Here is a 25,058-nt window from a genome sequence, read left to right as displayed (position 1 = left end):
ATATACAGGGTGTATCCTAAAAAGTGGGAAGTATTGCAATGGGGGATTCAGGACACAAAAATAAGAGAAAAAATTCATATAAACATATGTCCGATATGACCTTTTTTCAAATTATAGCTTGTTTTATTTTCCAATAGAGTTAAGATAGCATACTTGGATATCGGTTTGCTGTTTATGTACAAGATTTAAAGGACTTAAGGTCTTGTTAATTTGTAAGCATAAACGCGTATTATTTGTGTTGTAAGTGATACGGTTCATATCTTATGTTCAGTGAAGGTAAGGTATTCGTATCGTACGTTAGTACTATTAACGATAGAAGTACGTTTAAGTGAAAACTATGGTTTGGTCAAACAATGAAATGGCAGACGTACATTTCATGTATGGATTAGCCCACGGTAATGCAGTCAGAGCTAGACTTTTGTATGCGGAAACGTTTCCGAATCGTCGTCTGCCTGAAAGAAAAATGTTCCAAAGGATAGATGAGCGTCTTCGAAATACGGGTTTATTTCATTATTTGACCAAACCATAGTTTTCACTTAAACGTACTTCTATCTTTAATAGTACTAACGTACGATACGAATACCTTATCTTCACTGAACACAAGATATGAACCGTATCACTTACAACACAAATAATACGCGTTTATGTTTACAAATTAACAAGACCTTAAGTCCTTTAAATCTTGTACATAAACAGCAAACCGATATCCAAGTATGCTGTCTTAACTCTATTGGAAAATAAAACAAGCTATAATTTGAAAACAAAGTCATATCGGACATATGTTTATATGAACTTTTTCTCTTATTTTTGTGTCCTGAATCCCCCATTGCAATACTTCCCACTTTTTAGGATACACCCTGTATATGTAGCATTAATTATTTATTTATCTAATGATTTACTGATATCATATATACATTTGGTAATTATTTACATTAACGGACACCTTGTCGATGACCTTGACCTTGACATATGTTATCAAGGACATGACCCTGAGTAACTTTTCCTTATAACTTAATCGGTCATTGTTTACTAAAAGGTTATAAACAAAAAAAGTTTGAGAAATTTGCCATTTTGGGTCAGTGTTAAAGGAAATAATTTTGCTGATATGTGTGTGTAGGTGTAGACACAGTGCTCGTGTGGGTGGGGAAGGTTTTTTTATTATGTGTTTCAAGGTTGGCCGCTAATCTAAAATATATGCATTACACCTAACTTGAAGGATCAAGATTAGATGTAATGCATATATTTTAGATTGGCGGCCAACCTTGAAACAATAAAAAAACCTTCCCCATCCACACGAGCACTGTGTCTACATACACATATCAGCAAATTCCAGGCAGCCACGTCTGTTCTAACAGATATTGCCAAGTGCTTGCTACAAATTATTGTCAGCAAAAAGGCTACAAATTTGGTACATGAGTTGTTATTACCGATTAAGCTGGCAGATTGCAGGCAAGAACCAAGCAAAGCTTGCTAACATGACTGGCATCAGATTGTCGGCAAAAACTGAGCAAGATCTGGAGTGCGCAGTCTGATGGCAAATTGGCAGCAAAAACCGAACAGAATCTGTAGCTTATTACAAAGTATTATAAAATAGTTCAGTCGCTTATCGCTATGCGGCGCGTAATTCATTATCTATACCCGCCCAGCAAACACAGAATATAACTGCTATATAACATGGGAATAACATGTAATGTAATAGTTGTTATGCCTAATATATATTGGGATTATATAACTGTCTCTTATTTATGCAATATAACACCAGAATATAACTGCTATGTAACATGGGAGCAACATGTAATGTAACATTTGTTATACCTAATTTATATTGGGATTATATAAATGTTTTTTATTTATGCAATATAACACCAGAATATAACTGCTATGTAACTTGGGAGTAATATGTAATGTAACAGCCCAAGTAAACAGAGTAACGTCAAAAGACGACATAATGACGTCTCCCATACAGCATCGCAAGATTGTAACAACATTGCAGCAACATTTTTTTGCAAGATTGCAACATTGCAAAAACATTGCAAAATATTGTTGCAGTATTGTTATGATATTGCAGCAACAATAAAATGTCCGCCTACAGAAATATTGCAATATAATATTATTCATGTTATATAACTGCAATCTTGTATGAGTGGGAAATTACAACTAACGTGAATGTTACATGTAACAAATACGTTATATTACGTTTTATTATGGCAATGTTACAGTTATGTATCTGTGTTTGCTGGGCGTATTCAAATTCTTGTCATGAGTGTATATAAAGCCTGCAAAATACTAATAATATTATTAGGTGTACAAATAAGTTTCCGCCGTTTGACAAAAGTTGGCGCCACCAGTAAGTTATGGTTAAAATTGTCAGATGTAAAACGTCCTTATCGTAAGATTGGACATCAGTCAATAACATAACCTTAAAACATTAGTGATTTTTTATCAGAATAATATATTCTTTTGTGTGCGGAAATGACGAGTTTCGAGCCGAATAAGCGCGCCGGTCAAAACCTATTTGGAAACACTCAATTGGGAAGTTAAGTTTCACCCGCCGTATTCACCAGACATTGCTCCTTTTGATTTCCACATGTTTAGATCGATGGCGCATGGCCTGTCTGAGCAACACTTCACATCATATGAAGATACCAAAAATTGGGTCGATTGGTGGATAGCCTCAAAAGATGAAGCATTCTTCCGACGTGGTATCCGTATGCTGCCAGAAAGATGGGAAAAAGTAGTGGCAAGCGATGGACAATACTTCAAATAAAACATTAGGTTCCGTTCTTTCACAATAAATGCCCAATTTTTGATAAAAAATGTAATATTTTAAAAAACATGATGCAGATACATTTCTGAAATATTTCGGATGCAAAGTTACAATTGAAATATTAATGAAATATTTCTGTACCATTTCCGAACATTACAGTATTTCAGCAATATTACATGCCGAGTGGGTTAGGGTTGCGACTTTAAATCCATTTAAATATACTATTTTATATGAATGGCCAAAAGCTGCAGAATTTGTTCGGTTTTTGCTGACAATCTGCTGTCAGATTGTCTTGCGCAGATCTTGCTCGATTTTTGCCACCAATTTGACGTCAAATCATGTCAAGCTTTGCTCGATTTTTTGCCATCAATTTGCTGTCAGGTTATGTCAGCAAGCTTTGTCACCAAAACACAAGATTAATGCGAACACAGATGGCACTAGATTTGTTACCAAGTTTTGAGCGAATTTGATGCCAATTTGGCAACAATTTATTATCAAATTGCTTACTGGGTTACTTCCTTTAGCACTTACACAAAATGACAAATTTCTCAAACTGTTTTTGTTTATAATAACATATGTCAAGGTCAAGGTCATCAAAGCTGCCTTCCCTATACTGCATACAGCCAATATACTAATTACTTTCTTTAGCATTGACACAAATTGGCAAATTTCTCAAACTTTTTAATAAACAATGACCGCCGATTAAGTTATAAGGAAAAGTTATTCAGGGTCATGTCCTTAACAACATATGTCAAAGTCAAGGTTATCGGTGAGGTGTCCGTTAATGTAAATAATTACCAATAATTACCAAGTCTGACCAATCAGTGCCGATCTTTAGCCGGGCACACGTCGGTGAGCCGCGTGCCATGAAGTGTGCGCTGTCGCATACTACCAGGCGCCAGAGCTGCCAGTTTGTGGGAAATGGGAGCCCCCACCACTTACCACGGTACTTACTAACACAGACGTAGCGGCTACGTCTGTGTTAGTAAGTCCCGTGGTAATTGGTGGGGGCTCCCATTTCCCACAAACTGGCAGCTCTGCCAGGCGCGCGGCTCACCGACGTGCGCCCGGCTAAAGGTCGGCGCTGATTGGCCCGACTTTACTCAATAATAACTCGTTTATTAAGCGTTATAAAAAAAAATGATTCAGAACTCTTCGTCTCAGTTTTTGGTAAGGAATAACGCTATGTACTTAGTGGGCGATCACCCTGTATATATACATTTCTTAATTTATATTTTCCTATAAATCTTATTTTTTGTTCCATTTTTCGGATAAAGTTCCGAAAAAGGTTATGTTATTAACTGATGTCCAATCTTACGATAAGGACGTTTTACATCTGACAATTTTAACCATAACTTACTGGTGGCGCCAACTTTTGTCAAACAGCGGAAATTTATTTGTACACCTAATACTTACCCCCGATTTTTTTGAAACTCAGCATTCTTACGTATTTTGACGCGCTGATTACGAATATCATAGTGAAAATTGGCGACTACTTGATTTTTATGGTAAAAACCATGAAAAATCTATAAAAATAATAGTTTTTTACGTTTATCTCAGTAAATGCGAAAAATCATGATAAATGTTTTCAACAAAAGTTTTAGATCTCACAGAGATAAACATTTGAGGTTCTATACATTTTCACCGTACGAATAATAGTTTTCGAGGAAATGGAGTATAAAGACAGTAACAGCGTTAACACAAAAATCCTAACTTTAGAGTGCTTTTTTAGGGGGGCGGAACCCACGGAAACAGTGGGTGGCTCCACTACCAAAAAACTAGACAAATAGGTTTGCGTGGAACCTCGCTTTGCGTGAAAAGTTGCAGACCCATGTGAAATCGTATATATACTGCAAAGTACATGCTTAGATGGGAGGACAGATATAAGATTTAGAGTCCATCGTTTTTGTCGAAAACTATCACTCGTACGGTAAAAATGAATAGGACATAAAATGTTTATCTCTGTGAGATCTAAAACTATATATATAGATTGTTAGTTGATTGACTGAATAATTTTTGTTATGTTTGATTTTATTATTTACGGGTGTTGTGATGTATGGATTTGTAGTGAGACAATGCAAAGTAGAAGGTGGTATGACACCGGAAATAGATGGAGAAATATCTCTAAAGGCACCTAGCCAATGGAAGCCTTTGTTATTGTTAATCCCGTTGCGCCTTGGACTTAGTGAGATTAATCCTATATACATTAATGGACTTAAGGTAACATAAAAATTGTTATGCATTGAACATTGAATTTAATCGTTAATACTTTATACAATAAGATGCATAAAAATATTTTATTATAACATATTACTAATGCATATATTTAATTTAAAATGTATCTTGTAGATTTATAGAAACATTTTTTCAGACATCATTCAAGATTACACAATCCTTGGGAGTGATTGGAGGAAAACCCAATCTTGCTTTATATTTTATAGGCTGTGTGGGTTTGTATACTTTAATAAATATAATAACAATTTAAGTTTATACAGAACACATGTAGCGTCCTAAAAATATAAAAAAAGAAGAATCAATAGTAAGAATAATAGTAATATACTAAGAAATATAATAATAAAAACAGTAGTAAGAATCAATTATTTTACAAAATTAAAGCTTTTTTATTAATGGAAATTTAAAACTAAGGTTGTTTTTAATCTTGTAATTCTTCTATTTTTTGCTCTTCAATAACTATATAATAAAATTTTTATATTTGTATCAAATCATTGCATATTTTAAATTAACAATAAATTTTTGTTTCATGTTTATAATTTTGACTCTAATTTTTACTGTTAGTTAAAAGATAATTTTTCAATCAATATTAAACTTTAAAAGCCGAGAAATTGACTTTTGGTTCTGGAGAGGGGGGGGGGGAGAGAGCAGCTTTTTCTTAAAATATTTTGACATATATATTTAAACATTCGAAAAATTCTTCAGAAAATGGAAAAAGTATCAAATAAGGAGAAAAAAATGGGCTAATAAGAGCCAAAGAACTATATTCCGTGTGGAAATAAGTCCAGAAATATATTTAAAACGTTATTAATAAAATATTAATTAATTATAAGAAAATTGGTACGTTTCATCTTCAATTCATCGTTAATTTTTTGAGATATAATTTTATTTTTTATTTTGTTGACGTAGTACTTAACTAATATCATACTCATTGAAGACGGCCCGAGTTAAATCCGAAACGTACATACATTTTTTTGTGATGTTTTAAATATTTTTTCACTTGTTTAGGACCAATACAGCAATTTGGCTCTTATTAGCTATTATTTTTTTCTTAGATTTTTTTACTCCAAAATAATTTTTTTAATTGAAAATTTAGAATAATTTGATGTAAAAATATTAATATAAATATTAATTTCTTAAATATTAAATAACTATTATAGTCAAACTTTTTGTTTTGAGCACTCTTCATCATATCGCATTTCAAATGCATAAATGGAAAGTGTGTATAATTAAAACGATATTTCCATTTTTTATATTTTTCATGTACTATGCAAAGTATATCATAATTTGTGCACGAATTACATAGCGCTATTTCGAATGAAAAATGAGCCGAAAAGTTTCTAAATTTTTTTGCGATGCTTAACGAAACAGAAATAATTAAATAAAGATTACCCAATTAGTGCCGTTTTTTAGATGGACATATGTCCGTGAATCATGCATTGAGTAGACGACATTGCATTATGCGTGATTACATTTAACCTGGCGTGCGGTTCACGAATATATGCCTGTCTACAAACGATGCCGATTATCTTTGTTTAATAATTCCTCTTTGTTAAGGATCGCAGAAAAAATATTTTAAAACTTTTCTATATATTTTTCATTCAGGAATAACGCTACATAATTTGTAGCCGCCGATTATGATATACCCTGTATATTAAAATATAGTACAAATTGTGTATGTGTGTGAGGTAAAAGGCTAAAAATAGGAATTTATTTTGTTCTAGTATATTAAGAATACAGACATTTCTCTCTCTCACACTACTAAAAATAAATATAACTAATTATTGAATAAGTAGTCTAATTACATTAGATGCGTGCTTATTATATAGAAAATTTTAAATTCATTCTATATGGATATATATACAGGGTGGCTCATTTTAAATAACCGATTTTTATTTCGCCAAAGATGTTGATTTTTTAATAAAAAAATTTTAAATATACATACATACATATATGTATGTATACCTATATTCCTACTTGAAATTTCAAAACTGACCCCAGTTACATCTATTTCCGATTTGTGCCGAAAAATCACCAATGATTACTTTGAATGCCCAGTAATGAAAATTTTTTCCTACCTTCCTGTAACGTCACATTTTTTAGAAAAACGGCTGGCACGGGTGGTCTGAATCACCCGATATATACAGGGTAAACAATATAAAGCGTGACAAATTTTTATCTTCAAAAATATTGTTTCTAGAGAAAATTGTTTTAAACAAAAGTTGCAGTATCTTCAGGAGAACATAAATTGTTATAGAAATGTTTATAGGTCGTGGTTTTTAAAATCATTTTAAGGGTAACTTAATTTTTTTTTAATGGAAATTAGTATTTTTTTATACTAGAACCTGAAAGACCATTTAATTTTGCATAAAAAACCTCTCTTGAAAATTTTCTCTGAAACCAATAGTTTAGAAGATATCCGTGTGTTTTGTAATCGAACTGAACAAAACTCGAAAGTGCTAATCAGATAAAATCCTAACTTATCTAAACTAACTTAACTGCTTACCTGCTTACCTTACCTAAACTTGAGAGTGTCAATCAAGCGATTGTCTTACATGCATATGCTTATGTGCATGTATTCCCTCTTAGTCGAATCCAAGACCACAAGTAAAGACTTGGAGGAACGACAGTCCCGTGTGCGTGCGCGCATTTGTGTCAGCAGAGATAAGGACTGCACAAATCGTCACTCCCGTAGTATTTAATGACTTCAAATCCTCTCTGTTGTGTGTGTTCGTCTTTTAAAACAAAACATTAATTATTTTAATAAAATTTAAAAAATATGTAACTGCTTAGTGCAAATTCATATTTTTTCTTAAAAACAAGTATGTGTTTTCCTTACATCAATTGATTTCTCTCATTGTTTTGTGCATAAAACTATTGAGGTAAGATAATCAAAAAGTGAACATTTTACGAGATATATAATAGGGAGAGAGAGTTTTTATATAAAATTATGTCACATTAAAGTATAAAATAACTCGTAACCTATTAAATTTTTGACTATACTACCCTTATAACTTTTTACGCCGAACATTGCGAAGAATTGATTTATGTAAATAAATTAGGGTGATTTCATTTAAACAAATGAAGATGACCTTGAAATAACCTTATGACCTTCATCCACGACCAAACCGATAGTACCATCTTATGTCCCCCTCGAAGTAACAAAACTTTTGTATGAAACATTTTTTTGCAAAAGATGTGGAAAAAAGATATATTTAGTTAGGGACATTTAAATGATTCACCCTGTATATATACAGGGTATCCTACTTAAAAAGTGACATTCAAATATGTCCAAGTGACGGTGTTTTAGAAAAAATGTATCAAGCAAAAGTTGTAGGGTTTTGAAGGGGACATAATATCGTGATCTAGAATTGCCCTTGAATGATTAGGTTAGGTTGCGCAATTGTATCGTGCGTCATTGAAGGTCTCTCCATATATACACACTATTCATTTCTTTTTCATGACATATTTTCTTAAATAATAAGTTTAGACCAAAAGTGTCCTAGTACTTTTTTATGTAAAATTGAAGGCTTTTTCCGATTTTGCAAGAAAATATACCCCATTCTATTCAAAAAAATTAAGTTGATCTTTAAATGACCTTGAAAAACATCAAGGGCAATTCTAGGTCACGATATTATGTCTCTCTCGAAACCCTACAACTTTTGCCTGATACATTTTTTTCAAAAATCATTTGGAGATATTTGACTGTCGTTTTTAAAATGGAACACTCTGTATATATATACCCAGTCAGCCACGTCTGTTCTAACAGATTGCCAAGTGCTTGCTACAAATTATTGTCAGCAAAAAGGCTACAAATTTGGTGCAAGAGTTGTTATTACCGATTAAGCTGGCAGATTGCCGGCAAGAACCAAGCAAAGCTTGCTAACATAACTAGACAGCAAATTGGCGGCAGAAACCGAGCAAAGCTTGCTGACATGACTGACATCAAATTGTCAGCAAAAACTGAGCAAGATCTGGAGCGTGCAATCTGATGGCAAATTTGCAGCAAAAACCGAACAGAATCTGCAGCTTATTAAAAAGTATTATAAAATAGTTCAGTCGCTTATCGCTATGCGGCGCGTTATTCATTATCTATACCCGTATTCAAATTCTTGTCATGAGTGTATATAAAGCCTACAAAATGCTAATAATTTTATAATATATATATTTCTATCAGTTCAATTTTTGACACAATTCTTATACAAGAAATTCAGATATTGAACTGATTTTTGGCAAATCGGACAGATAATTGTTCGATTTTCACTTATTCAAACAATTTCTGTCCAAAAAGATCTTTAATTTTGTAAATTAAATTATTTAAATTTACTTATACGTTTTAAAACATTAATATATGATTTTATATAACAATACTGTAATTTGTATATTGTGTTTCTTATTTTTGCCATCAAAAGAACGTCAAAAAATGGTCTCCCGTAGATGTGATATATTTTGGGTCTTATGAGACCTAACTTAGAATGTCTAATTATCTAATGGTCATTTTATGACCAAAACTTATCATCATTTTATTACTTAGGGTTATATAAAATTAATTATTATGCATTTTAATAAATGTAAAAATTAATATTTTTAGGGGATGAAGTGATTTATTTGGATCCTCATACTACACAAAAATCAGGTAGTATTGAAGACAAGATGAATGAAGAAGAAATTGAAATGGATACTACATATCACTGTAAATCAGCTAGTCGTATTCCTATTACAAGCATGGATCCTTCTGTGGCGCTTGTTAGTATATTTTGTTTATTTTTATCTTTTATTAAAGTCGATAAAAAATATTTAAAGTTATGGGTACTAATAATATAACATACAGTCATCAATATACTATAAACAAAAAAATATTTGGACGGAGTATTATCGCAAAAAGATCTGAAAAGAGATGTATTTCGGCTAAACTCGCGCGTTTTAGATCATGCGTTTTAGATATATTTTGGTTTTATGTCAGTGTACATATAGAGACAAGAGCCTTAATACACGAATTCAGGAATTTGTTAATAGACGGAGAAACATAGATATTTTTTTTTGCCTTTCGGCTTTAAAAGGGGAAAATTTTTTAGTGGAAACACTTTATAGTGCTTACCGTATAATATTGTTGTACTTATAAAATTTATATATTACATAACAATTTCTCTTAGCCTAAATAATCTTTATATAATAACTTGACTTGATAGTTAATAATTGTATCATTTTTAAGTTATCTTTAAACATTTTATTTTGATTCCTCCCTAAGTCTATCTACTAGATTTTCTTTGGTCTTATACTCTTTTCTTATTCTTACAATTTTTTTGATTCAGCTGATTCTGTCTTCTTTCTTTCCCAAAACTTGATTCATTCTTGTACTATCCTAGCAAACATATTATAACAGTTATAACATTAGAATATAAACTTAAAATAACAGCTGTTATATATTTTTTATAAAACTGTTATATATCATCTGTTTACTGTTGTTATATAATATATGTTAAAATAATCGTACTCATGTAATATAATATTTATATAACTTAAAATTATATTATTTTAACTTAATATTATATTATTTTATTGATACATTAAGAACATAACTCTAATAAAATTAATATATAACATAAAAATAGTATTTTGCCGTTAGTTCGTTTGTTTATCGCTATGCGACGCGCGATGCGTCTAGCGAGTTTTAGTCATGACAATTATATAAAGCTTGCAAAGAGCAACTGGCAGGAGATTAAAAATATAATTATTTCAATCGGTTTAATTTCTGATGTAATCCCAACATAGGGAATTCAGATTTTGGACTGATTGTTTAAAAATTGAGCAGATAAATGTCCGAAAAAGTTAAAATCATCTGTTTATTGTCTATTTAAGATGTAAAATAGAGTTCTAATATTCATATAAATAAAATTTTGTATTTTATGAATTAAATTATTTAAATTAAATTATTTTATTATTTATTTAATTATGTTACTAAGTGTTTTTGTCATATAATGTATATATAAAGTAATATTTGTAATTGCACTTTAGAAAACATATATGTTAAAATGAAAAACATCTGTATATACTATATTATTATAAATACGCATCTATGTAATGTTTCTACATCTTTTTGTGCTGTATGCATGCATGTATATTCAAAAACATTTAAAAATTATGATGTAACATTCATATAACAAAACTATATAAAAATGTTGCTGCAATGTTGTTACAATCTTGCGGTGCTGTATGGGATACGTTATTTGTTTTAAAAAAGGTGGCAATCCTAATCACGTCTTGCAGTGTTTTCTCTCTCGATCATATGACTTGCAATAAGGATGCAATATCGGAATGCCCTCCACTTTTTTCTCCTTCGGTGCTTGATCTTCTTCGCTCTTCAAGTGATACATATACATACATACGCGATCCGTGTGTATGCATGATACTTTCGGTTGTCATATACGTATACACCTAACCGCCGAGGGACACCATTCCTGCCCTTGAGTGTACACACACACACATATATAACATAAAAACAGTATTCAGTTGCTAGTTCATTTGTTTATCGCTATGCGACGTGCGATGCGTCCATCTCGCATTTAAGGCCGGTAATCATAGTCCGTTCTTATATTTAAGATTGTCTTAGGGCGGTATTCATAGTCAATTCTTATTTCAAGACTGTCTTAAGTAATGTCCTAAGATGCTAATATGGCTCTGTGATTGGTTTAGGACATCTTAAGATCGTGCTTAAGACGGTCTTAAATATAAAAACTGACTATGAATACCGGCCTTAATAGCGTTTTCGAATGAACGGATTAATCCAACTCGGATCAATTAATCACTATATTTTACTATGAATTCAAGTCTTTTATTGGCAGAGACGCTACAATGACGTCATTAATCGCTCTCAGAGCGATTAAACCTGTTACATTCAAAAACGCCATAAGTGTGGTCTTGGGTCGTCTTAAGATTCCATTCAACCAATGAAATGGCCGCACAGCATCTTAAGACCATACTTGAGATGATTTTAAATATAAGAACGGACTATGAATACCGGCCTAAGTTTTAGTCATGAGAATTATATAAAACTTGCAAAGAGCAATTGATAAGAGATTAAAGCCTAATACCACTTTGAAACTTTGAAAAAATCGAAATTTCTTTTTTTTGGCTTAAATGGCAATTTATAGTCATAAAAATAAGGTGCACTTGATTGAAATACAAAATTCGAATTTTTTATGACTGTACAGATGCTTACAATCGGCGCCGCATATCACTATGTAAAACTTTAAACGCGTTTTTTTTCAAAATGACTTTTTTGAAATTGGCGTGCAGTATAACTTCCACAATTTTTATCCGATTGATTTGAAATTTTGAGAGAATCTTTGTAAATCAATTATCCAAAGAAATATATATGTAAAGATTTTGCAAAATAACAAAAATTGTTTTTTTACGGCTATTTTTATAGCAAATTATTTTGACGAAAAATGACACTTCTTTTTTAAACGTTCACCATTTTCATAAAAATTGAAATTTTGTAAAACCCCTACATATTTCTTTAGTAAATATCATATAGAAAATAAAAATTTTTGGTTTTTTGTTCTAGGTTAAACTGTGACGGAGAAATTTTGCACGCCGATTTGACCCTCGCCAAAAAATCGTCTCCGAAGATCCGCCATAACGACGTCTTTTTATTCAAAAAATATAAATAAAAATTCATTTTATGTATTTTAAAATATGTAGAATAAATACCTTTTTACAGATTTTTAATTGCTATTACCGTTTTCTAAAAAAAATTCTCAAAAATAGACCTTTTTTTTGTGGTTCAAAGTGGTGTTAGGCCTTAAAAATGTAATTATTTTGATCAATTCAATTTCTGATGCAATCCCAACATAGAGAATTCAGATATTGGACTGATTGTTTGGAAATCGGGCAGATAAATATCCAAAAAAGTTAAAATCATTCGTTTATTGTCTACTTAAGATGTAAAATACAATTCTAATAATATTCATATAAATAAAATTTTGCATTCTACGAATTAAATTATTTAAATTAAATTATTTTATTATTTATTTAATTATGTTACTAAGTGTTTTTGTCATATAATGTATATATAAAGTAATATTTGTAATTGCACTTTAGAAAACATATATGTTAAAATGAAAAACATCTGTATATACTATATTATTATAAATACGCATCTATGTAATGTTTCTACATCTTTTTGTGCTGTATGCATGCATGTATATTCAAAAACATTTAAAAATTATGATGTAACATTCATATAACAAAACTATATAAATATCAAAACAGTAGCAATAACATGTTATATCTTAATTATATTACAGATATGTTCTTAATGTATCAATAATATTACATTATATAATTGTTACATTTAAATGTATAACTGCTATATAACATTGTTGCTTCCTTGAAAGGGAAATTACAAGTAACGAGTGTATTACATGTTACAATCCTGTAATATTACTTGTTATATTTTATTACATTGAGTTATGTAACCGTTATAACATAGTTATAAAAGTGTGTTTGCTAGGATTTCCATGATACAATTTGTTGTTATATGTTCTAACGTTTTGACTTCCCTGTGATATATCTTACACATATTCTTTTCTTATTCACGCCAAAATTTATCACGGAGTTCTTCATTCCTACATCTAAATCTCGCAATAATTTTTTTAAAATCTTTATGATCTTGCTTTCTTAAGTATTCTGTAGTTTCTATCGTATATAATTCCTTATATTTTATATCATATTTAGAATTCTGAATCTTATTCTGTTGTATCTGTTTTATCTATATATCTTTCGGATAACTTATGTACTACCTTCACCTTCTTCTTTTAATCTTTTAAGAGATTATATATATCTTTGACAGGCCTAAAATTAAGACGAAATTAACGAATTTTTATTGTGGGTAAAATTATTGTTTTTTTTTTTTTTTTAAAGGAAAATACATGTCTTGCAGAGTAGTCTTTTGAGAAGATCTTCCCAGAATTTTAATAAAAAATATAAAAAATGGAGATCTTGGCAGCTATTTTCCCGAACGGTGTTTAAAAATGTACCAGAGATACCTCCGCCCTCTCTCATCTGAAACAAAAAACAAAAATTTTCCGTTAAACTAGATCAGGCCTGTCTAACTGCCAAGAGCGGAGGAGCCACCGATCTTATTCTTAGGGCCGTGGCACATAAAAAAAAAAACGTAAGCAATAAGACTTAAGATATAATGAAAGCGACCAATTACAGTCGAGAACGTAAGCAGCCATATTGAAACATAAGCAACGCTGAAAATTCCGTATGGATGAAATTCTTGAATCTTAAGTTTTATTGCTTAAGTTTTTCTATGTGCCACTGGCCTTACCGCTTTAGACTTACACCATCGCGTTTTTCTGCAACCCACACTCTCGACGCGCAGCGTCGACAAGCGAAGACCAAGCGTCGACGGCTTAGTCGGCTGAAACAGTGGGGGAAACTAAGCCCTAGCTCAGAGATCGGGGAAAGAGCCACTCGTGGCTCACGAGCCGCGGGTTAGATAGGCCTAAACTAGATGAAGAAAATTAGTACTTGTCATAGGCGATTTTGAAAAAATTGATTTTTCGAAGAATGACATCGATTCCCAAGCAAAACAGAAAATCATAATAATATCAAAATGACATCATAATGACTATCAAAAATCATTATGATGTCATTTCGATGTCATTTTGATGTCATCTTGATGTCATTTGATATTATTGTGATTTTCTGTTCTACTTGGGTTCGTAGTGAAAAATGCGATTTTCGACCTAAAGATCGGTCTTTTTTTATTTATAAAAAAAAACTAAGCCATAAATCGAAAAAATCCTATGACAAATACTAGATTATTGTATTGAGAGTAGCTGTAAAAAATTTCATGCAAATCGGTTCATTAATCTCCGAGATATTTCTGGTAGCGGTTTTCAAAACATTGTTGTGAAAAAAAACGCGTTTAAAGTTTTACGTGACACTAACAGGTACATGCTGTGAATAAATTGTTGAATGAAATTATTTTTTACCATACGCAACATCGATGCCTGGATTATAGAATACTCCTTTCTTTGACGTAGAAGCCTCTTTATTACCCTTTTTTTGCTCTTTGTGCTTCGTCTGCTCGTCCTTCATCGAACTCTGCGTCGCGTGCTTGGCAAGACACTCAGGTGCCGGCTTTCTTTTTTAGCGATCTACCGATGAGCATTGAACCTTGTGTCGATTTGTATTGTTTGCATTATTTTTGATAAAGTCACAGACCTTTCATTAAATAAGCAGGCAGCGATGTTGACTGCAATTTCGACTATACTTAGACCGGAGTGGACTTTTTTTGACGATATCTTTTAGATCAAATTATTGAGACTCTCATTATTGTTCTGGGTATATCCTCTGACAAAAGGTTCCAATAAAGTGTCTGTGTTGAGATCTTCATAAATATGCCTGATTACATCTAGAACTTCCGGTGGAAGCGATTTATAATCATGTTTGTACTCAGCCAACTTGCCCTCTGCCTTCGCTTTCTGCTACGAACACCAAGAGTCAGATCCTGGAAGATACTTCTCATGTTGTAGTTGCTCATTATCTGAGAGATAGTAGTAGAACGTGGCACAGATTGCATCTCTTATCTTTTCTACACAGTCACAATTTCTGCGGATCGCTAATCCATAATAGATGCTCAATTTATCTATCATTTCTCCAGTGAACTTATTCCTTCTATGCCTTTATTCTTTTTTTACGCATTGACGAAGTCATGTTTCCATCCGTTTTTGTACGTATCCAATGCATTCTTTTTTATTTATTTGTACTGCATCTCCATACGGTTTAGCGTCAACCACTTCTTTATATGTCTTCGAATTACCATCTTCTATATAATTGATATATCTGAATCCGTAACGCTCCTCAGATCATAAAAACATTTCCTTTATAGCATCTATCTCCATCTTTCTAGCGAATTCTTTGTCATTCGATGAGCAATCAATTTTATGTTCTGCTTTCCACTCTTCATATTCAGCTGGGCCTATTCTCGATTCTTAATACTCACATGATTTATAAGGCGCACATTTCACTAAAATATCGCCGATTTTTTCTGTGAACCATCCGATCAACGTCGATGCTCCAAGTAATGAAATGAAGCTACATTTTTTCCACGTGCCATCACCAGAAACTGTCAACTCTATGTCATCCAATCCAGAATTCCTTATAGCTTCCCTTCCTTACTCAATAACTGTTTTAAATAAAATTTCAGACACCGTGGAAGTAGTCCAATGAATACTTTTTACAATGGCATATATATATGCGCAGTGAGAAGGGACAGCCCATTATTGATATGTGTTCGCTAGGACGTGAGAATCCAGCGTTATGTATCGCTCGTGCGTAACTGTTGTCATTTATAGAGCGCTCTTCTCAAAGCTTCGTCACGCCTAGCGACCGCGTAACTTTTAGGCGCATTTTTTCTCACCGCACGCTTATACTCGCGCGAATTGGCAGATCTTTTTTAACTAATTTCTCAATAATTATTACGAGACTCGCAAAATGCTAAAGGACTTTTCTCTTCGGTTTCACCTATTCTACCTGCATACGAGAGGTGATACGGTTATTCCCGGACACCCTGTATATACATATATGTATATATACAGGGTGTCCTAGACCACCCGTACACCCCTTTTGAGTTATTTTATATCTTAATCTGACATATTTTGATATAAAAAATCAAATATCTCGTAAAATATTTGGTTCTCGATAATCTTACCGTAATACTTGTATGTGCAGAATAATGAGACAAATCAATTAGTAAAAAAAAATAAGTGTTTTTAAGAAAAAGTATGTAATTATTTATAATGTATTTTTTTAAACAATTATTTGTTTTTTTCTTTATACTAATCTTGAATATTATGCTTTACACTAATACTTTACACTAATACTTGAAAATTTAGAAAGAATATGTTAGATATTTATATTTTTATTACATTTTAAATACAATTAAACAAATGTTACAATGATATTTTGAAAATTATATTTATATTATTATTAATAATTAATCTGTCTTATATTTCAGTGCTTCTTCTGCACTACAGAAAAGGAATTTAAATCTTTATGTAAATCAATGCAAGAAGAATTAATTTTACCCGAAAAGCAACCATTGTTTGAGCTCTGCAAAGAACGTTTGGCACATTGGTCACCAACAGATGATGTTGCTTCTGAGGCAATAGCAGCTTCTAGTCGTACGTATTTAATTACTATTACAAATAACAATTTATATGTTTCGATATAATTTGAATTTTGTATTAATTTGATATGAAAAAATATGTGTGGATGTATGAACGTACGCATGTGTGTGCGTGTGCGAATGCATATATTATATGTACGTATGTATGTATGTATGTGTTTTAACTCTCGCCGAACAGTGCCGGGGTCTTTTCTGACCTCGAAAAGAACTGTTTAATATTTGATTTTTGCGATGCGCGTCACTTGTTTTTATTAGAAATGAGCGCTACATACGCGCAAGCGTTGCGAAAACATGTGTGTTCAATGTTATATTGAAAAAAAGAGATATTTTTGTTATGGGCGTTAAAGGAAGCACTCATAGTTACACTGAAGTATTTATTTGTTTATACAAAACTCTTTTTGATATTAATTACATTCCATATGTGATACGAGAGGGTAGTGCTCGGCGTCCTGAGAAAAAGAGGAATGTGCAAAAAAAAACGCACGCATGGATCTACTGCTTCCCTCTATGCGCGGCGCTAGAAGCACTGTCACAGCTATGTGATAGAAGCTTGAAAAATCAAATCTTCAACACTCCCACCTTTCGAAAGCATTTATGTGCTCCATGCATTCCAAAGTTCGCTCTTAGATTTTGGAATACATTTCGATTTAAAGCCTGTAGTCAAAATATTAGCAATTTGTTTTTGACTGCATACGTATTCGATATCAATTGATGTCTTCATTTGTATATTTTTCTCGCACAAAATGGTAGCAAATATCAATATATATGCTTTTTTGTAAAATTTAGGGTTACGAATAAGTTAAATTGCACTTTGGTTGTCTATCTTGATGACGATTGGCTTGTTATATTAATAATAGTTATTACGTAACAACCTCAACTACAAAGCTTCTTTTACTGCCTCGCAGACAGCGATGTACTCAGTCGTGCTAAGTGACACTGTTCTCTGTCGAAGAGAATCCCAGGTTATTGCGTCATTAGCTGAAGTGAATAAATAACCCGTTATGGAGCGCCTGGTATCTAGATCACCAACATAGTCTGATTCTGAAAAATTATACAAATATTTATTTTCACACATTCCATCATACAAGATTCCTACATTGATTATTCCTTTTAGGTAACGAAACACATTCTTTACAACACAGTATTGCCTGTTGAAGCATGTTATGAATCTGCTTAAGTAATTCACAAAATATATTATATCTGGGCGTAAGAATGGAAAGGAACATTAAACTGCCTATAACTTGTCGATACGACATATTATTCGTATCCACAATACACTCAGTCGCTGAAGATAAACATGTGCGTAAGTTCGCAGGAATATCTTTAATTCTCGATTCGATCATGTTAAATTTCTGAAAGATACGTTTTACGTACGATTCCTAATAAATCAAAATTGATTTTGCCTTTATATCACGAACGATTTCTATACCTACGTAATTTTTTACATCATTTATCTAGTAATCCTAAAACTTGACCTAAATTCTTTCAAAACTACATCAAACGCCTTCTGTGATGATGTCAGAATTAGGCCATTATCTAGGTTATTAAATGGATTTTGTTAGATTCAAAATTGCCCGTATAAACACATGCTTCTGCTTTGTTCGGCACAAAACCCTTTAAAAACGAATCGAACAATACCACGTTCGTGATGCCTGTTTCAATCCATACAGTGACTTTTGCAATTTACAAACCTTGTTTTTATATGTATTACCTCATCTGATACTTCCATGTAGATCTTTTCTTGTTAAGAAAAGCTATTTTTACATCAAATTGTCCATTCTTCATGTCTTGCTGTGTAGCAAGTATCAGCATTGCCCGTATTGAATCGCTACAAATGAAGAAAATCTCCTGATAGTCAACATCTCGCTTCTGATGAGTAAAGCATTTCTCACACAGACGAGCTTTATATTGATGGACATTTTTATGTGGACTATATATATTTCTTCTTGAAAACCCGTTTGAATCTGATGGGCTTTTTCTCTTCAGGAAGATTTTTTAGATTGAGATTCTTGTAGATTCAGATACCATCGAGCTCGTGAGCTTTTAGCTCTTCATCGATTGCTCTCTTGCAACTGCCGGCATCCTTGGAAGACATTACTTTTGTATACGAAGATTCATCAAATTTAACTATATTTGTTTCATAGCGAATTGGTGGCTTAATCGTATTTCTGTCTCCTAAGGTCCTGACTTTGTCCTGAACTGATTGCTGATCTCGTTGAAAACTGTTATTTCTATTGTGTCCATTCTTGTTCTCATGCTCATTACGATTAGATGTGGTGATCATGACCATTCTGCTTCTGCACCCAAGAGCTCAACTTCACTGTAACTTTTCCGTTTCGGTTATTGAGACGGTGATCTGTCTCATGAATGATGGCGTTTTTTGATATGATAATTTTTCCAATTTGTGAATTATACAGATTATATAATCTGTAGTTGTAGAAATCAGCTTGATAGCCAACCATAAGTAATTTTTGGGTTTTTTTTCGGCCCACCTCTCTTCCTCAGTTGCTCGAGAATATAAGCAAACGCTTCTGATCCGAACTTTGATGTGATCGAGATACGGCTTCTTGTTCGTCCAGGCTTCATAAGTATCATGCTTTATTGCTCGGTGTCCGATTCAGGCTGTATTTACTAATAATATATGATTTTACTACCTTTAAAATGGAACTTTATGATAATAGATGTTAATTGAAAAAAATTAGATGAAATCAAAATCTTTTTTTAATGTAAAGAAATTAAATATTAGAAGAGTTATTTAGACAAAAGGAGATTTATTATATAAATGTAATTCTCTGTGCAGTTGTGGACTTTGAACATGTTGAACGTCAATATGACACGTCTGATGAAGACTTTGAACTGCTTGGTTGACGTCCATCTAAACTACCTAATATTGCAACAAAATGTGAGATAACAGTTGATTATTATATGTAGTATAACGATAGTATTTTTAAAGTCAATTTGTATTTTCGACTACCGTGATGCGAAATTTCATACACGCGCGCGCGCATGCGAGTGTGTGTACATAGTATTCTAAACTTATTGCATTATCCGCTAATAACAAATTCTTGAAATCATTTTGGAGACAAAAATCTTATAGCGAATTCGATTATTTGCACTACATCACACTAGTGCATATTAAAGGCTGTTATTTATCAAGTATAAATCTGAATGCAATGATATAATATATATAAACACTTTGATGATGAAATAATAATGTATGTTCTGTTAAATATATAAAATGACAATTTATTATGATTGGATTTTAATTACTTAAAATATTTATATTATTCTTTTTTATTTAGATAACTTCACATGTGTAGCAGTCTTTAATATGCACTAATGCGTTGTAGTGCGGGTGACCAAATTTGCTATTGTCCTAGTTTACATCGATATACTTTAATACGTACTAAATATTATACTGTCCAATCACAGCTGTTCCATTCTTTAAAGGAATGACTATGATTGGCCAATGTAGTACTTAGTACATATTAAAGTATATTGTTGTAAACTAGACCATTAATACAAAAATATCAAAGCTATAATACATGATAAAGCAGATGATATGGTTTTAATAGCAAAAGAAGAAGATAGGATGAGAGCAATAATGGAAAGATTAGAAAAATACATACAGAAAAAATATTAAAATTAATGCGGAGAAGATATAGAGATGGTGATATTTAAAAAGAGGGGTGAGAAAAAAAAGAGTAATCTGAAATTGGAAGGGAAGAAAGATAGAGGAAGTGAGATCAATGAGATATCTTGAATATATATGTTATGATCAAACAAAAAGCAAAACGAACATATAAGAAACAAACTAAGAAAGGAAATGGCGGGATAGGTATGGGGCATAGGAAAAAGAACGCTTGTGTGTGTGTGCGTGCGTGTGCGTGTGTGTGTGAAGAAAAAGAAAAGGAATAGAAAGGATAGAAGAAAAGTATATAAGATAGATTTTGGAGAATGTCAAGGTATATGAAAAGGAAAGAAATATATATAGAGATAAGTTGCGAAATAGAGCAGCAAAGAAGAAATTTGATGGAATTAGAATTTTGAAAAGAGATTAGAAGGAGAAGGTAGGAAATTAGCAAGAGCTAGAAAATTTGAAAAAAGATATAAAAAAGACTAGACTGTAGTATAAGTATACTCTGGATGAGATAAAATAAAATATAAAAAGGAAAATGCAGCAGAAGGAGAAATAGAGAAAAATTGGCAAATCGAAATATAATAGATGGCATGGGAGGATAAAGAGAATACTGGAGATGGAGGAGACATGCAATCTAAAGATTAGAAAATGAGATGAGGAAAGATGGTTCTGAGAAGAAGAGAAAAAAAGAAAATGTAAAGTATGTGGAGAGAAAGGAAAGAGAAATATATGGCAGCATATGTGGGAAAGAAACACAGAATGGAGGAAGAAAGGGAATGGTAAGAATTTTAGCAGAAATGTTGGTAGAAAATGATAAGAAATGGATAAAAACGATTCAAAGAAAAGAAGTGAAAAAAAGATAGAGAAAAAATAGAGAATAGATGTAGTAGGAAAGAAAGGAGTAATAAGAAGAAAGTGGGGAAGGGGAGAGAGAGGGAGAGGAAGAGAGATAAGTTGAAAGCGGTGGTCCAAATGGGGAGAGGACGGTTACATTAGATTAACAAAGTTAAATAAGTAAACAATTACAGTAGAGCCTCTCGATAAGTTGGATCTTCATTACTTTGATTTCCTCTATAGACGTACTTTCATCAACACTATAATATCGTGCCATCTTCATAACATATGGGCACATCACGTGCGTGACGGCGCGCACAGCAGCATTAACCACACGATCAAGTGAACATTATTGGCTAACTTTGATCGCTTATAACTCAAAAACTATTCCAGCTTCAAAATTTTTGTATTAGAATTTTTGATTCTGTTTTATCTCTGGAATATGCTATTAAAATATTGTACGGACATTGTGAAACACCCTGTATATACATATCACATAAAGACCGCTCACTAAGTATATAGCGTTATTCCTTACCAAAAAATGAGTCGAAAAATCCTGGACCATTTTTTTTCTATAACACTTAATAAAGAAGTAATTATGGAGTAAAGTCTGGCAAATCGGCGCGAAGACATAGCACTGCCGCGCTGCCGGCGCCGTAGTAGCGGAACGCTTATGCACACTACTAGGCGCGCAGCTCATTGACGGCTAAAGATCGGCACTGATTGGCCCAACTTTATTCAATAATTACTCCTTTATTAAATGTTATAGAAAAAAATAGTGCAGGATTTTTCGACTCATTTTTTGATCAGGAATAATGCTATGTATTTATTGTTATTGGGCGGCCTTTACGTGACACTCTGTATATGTTGATTGTTTAAGAGCATTTTTACTGTGCGATATACAGTGCCTTTTATAAAAACGCGAATATTGAACAATTTGATTGGGCAGTTTAAAATAACTTAAAATGGTTTCTTATTTAAGTTTTATTATTGCCATAAATAATGTATACATAGCTATTGCTTTGATATCTGGCATTACATTTTTTGTCTCCAAATGAGAAATCTGTCATTAGCAGGTGATATGGTAAATCTGGGACATTCTGCATGTGTGTATATATATAAGTTATTTATATTTAAAAATATTGTATATATACATTTAATACTTAGGTTTATTCTTACGATATTGTAAGCATCAAAAATTGCATACATTTACAAAGATATTTGTGATGCTGTGGTATAGCATTGATTATTTATCATTTTCACATATAATTGAGCATGTGTAATTATTTCTAAAATAAAAATACATTAATTTAAAATAAATTAAAAATAATTTAAAAATACTTTAATATTTCTGAATATAAAAAGTTAACAACTTAAAAAAATTTAACAATTAAAGAGATTTTAAAAACTATAAATATAAGATAAAATTCTAGAAATTAGAGAATATTTAAAAAAATTGAAATCTGGAAAATAAAAAACACAAGAAGACCAAAGATTATTAAATTTAACGATCTTGAACGATTATCAATAATATTTTCTTTGAAATGTTACTCAACATTAAGATTTAAAAGATAAGTATGTATTTTTTAATACAGAATTCATTTTTAAAAGAACCTCTTTAAATACAAAATACATTTATAATTTAAAAGTATTTTAGATAAACAACTTATTTTTTATCTTAAAATCTTTAGTTAAAATGATATAATAATTATCTCTGATAATCATGATTACATTAAATGTGTGACAGCTGAAAGAAATGCTTTCAATGAAGTACATGCTATATTAGAATAATCTTTAAATTAATGCATTGTTGCTTTTTCTCAAATATCCTTATAATGAGCCTTAATTAAGTTTTATTTTAATAAATACCATTTAAATATGCCAAATAAATTATATTTAAAGTAGAATACATATTGGGAAAATACACATTTTAATAACATATGTGTAAGTCAGTTATTATCACAGACTTCTATAAAACTCTGTGATTATTATTAATTTCATAATTGACGAAATAGGAGAAAAAGAAGACAAAAGAGAGCAACATATTTATTTCCTATACATATTTATGACGTTTATTTTATGTTACGGTTTTTTTCTTACATTTTTTCTTGTTTTTATAAATTTGTATAACAATTATATGATTTATTATTAATTTTTATAAGGAGTATGCAAATACCGCAGCAAATACACAAAATAATTTAATTAATAAAAGCGAAATTTTGTATTAAGTTTTTACATAAATATATGTATGCGCAATGAATTTATAATAAAAACATATATAATATAATAATATATGGCTAGGGGGGGGAGGGCATGAAAGTTCATAAGAATTCATAGTATGGCTTTTCTAAACAAATGTTAAAATGTGTTAAGACAATCCGCATATATCTCTTTCACATATGTCATTACTTAATGCTAATAAAATTTCCTTTTTCATTATTAATGTTTAAAATAATTCATCTTTAGTTATATATAAGATGATACACTATGAAACTTCTCGAACTTTCATATCTTATATATGAATATACTCAATTCTTTTATAATTTTAATGAAATTAGATGACACACACGTGAACATTGAGAATCTATGCTTTGTTGTATATATTATATAAAACTTTTGTACAATAAGATTATTTTTTTATCTGTTTTTTATTTGATTATATTGATTATATTGATTATATAAAAAAAAATTGGAAATCAAATGTATTGATAATTGTAATCAAATAAAAATTATGTTCTTATCAATAATGGTACAAAAATTTATTTTTATATAAAAAATTTCGATGGATATCATTACTATACATAATGTTGCAGAACCCAAACTTGTGGGACAAACTTCAGCGGGTGGTAGATCTCATGGAAAAAATCAATTTTGTTAAGAAACTTGTATTCTCTCTTTCTTTGACGCGTCCTTTAAATAAAATTTAAAAAAAGCAAGAACATAAAATCAAAGGACGTAGACTAGTATTGTCAAACATCACGCACAATACTGTCGCGTTGTCTACTTCACAGGTGATCTGAACAGACACGCGTAGTTCTTCTTAAATGGCTTCTGGGATTGTCTGTTTTACCAACTAAAGCGATTATTTTTTTTCTGCACTAAAATTTTTTTATTAATTGTACAGAATAATAAATTCTTTTCCACGATTAGTAGTCGACAGAAGAGTGACGGGTAAACTCCGAATTGATATTGGAGACCCCGCGCGGTAATAATGAGGAAAGAATAACAGAAGTGAGCATATCGGTAGTGGGGGTAGACTTATCGCGAACGGTAGTACGTCATCGCAGCCATCTTGAGTGTCTACTTTTTTCGAAGACTTTTTTAATTGTAAAATCATGGTGCATTGCCAGACCTTTGACATACTTCTAGTATGTCTGTCA

General features: G+C 31.5%; 1 protein-coding gene and 1 long non-coding RNA gene across 3 annotated transcripts in view; one reads left to right on the top strand and one right to left on the bottom strand.

Moving 5' to 3' along the window:
- Positions 1-21,539, top strand: part of LOC115245515 (cysteine protease ATG4B) — a 46,983-nt gene extending 25,444 nt beyond the window's left edge. For both annotated transcript variants that reach the window (XM_029823886.1, XM_029823885.1), the window contains 5 exons: positions 4,836-4,987; positions 5,139-5,217; positions 9,591-9,745; positions 17,034-17,199; positions 20,005-21,539. In XM_029823886.1, the coding sequence (XP_029679746.1) occupies positions 4,836-4,987; positions 5,139-5,217; positions 9,591-9,745; positions 17,034-17,199; positions 20,005-20,072 (620 nt within the window). In that variant the 3' untranslated portion in view covers positions 20,073-21,539. The remainder of the gene's footprint in view (positions 1-4,835; positions 4,988-5,138; positions 5,218-9,590; positions 9,746-17,033; positions 17,200-20,004) is intronic.
- Positions 13,894-16,346, bottom strand: LOC115245516. Its single transcript, XR_003885558.1, has 2 exons — positions 14,351-16,346; positions 13,894-14,065 (listed from the first exon to the last, which is right to left on the bottom strand). It is a non-coding gene; the product is annotated as an uncharacterized LOC115245516 (long non-coding RNA).
- Positions 21,540-25,058: the final 3,519 nt, after the last annotated feature.

The sequence above is a fragment of the Formica exsecta genome, unplaced genomic scaffold (assembly GCF_003651465.1).
Source record: "Formica exsecta isolate Colony F162 unplaced genomic scaffold, ASM365146v1 scaffold986, whole genome shotgun sequence".
Lineage (NCBI taxonomy): Eukaryota > Metazoa > Arthropoda > Insecta > Hymenoptera > Formicidae > Formica > Formica exsecta.
This window is presented reverse-complemented; position numbering and strand designations above follow the sequence as displayed.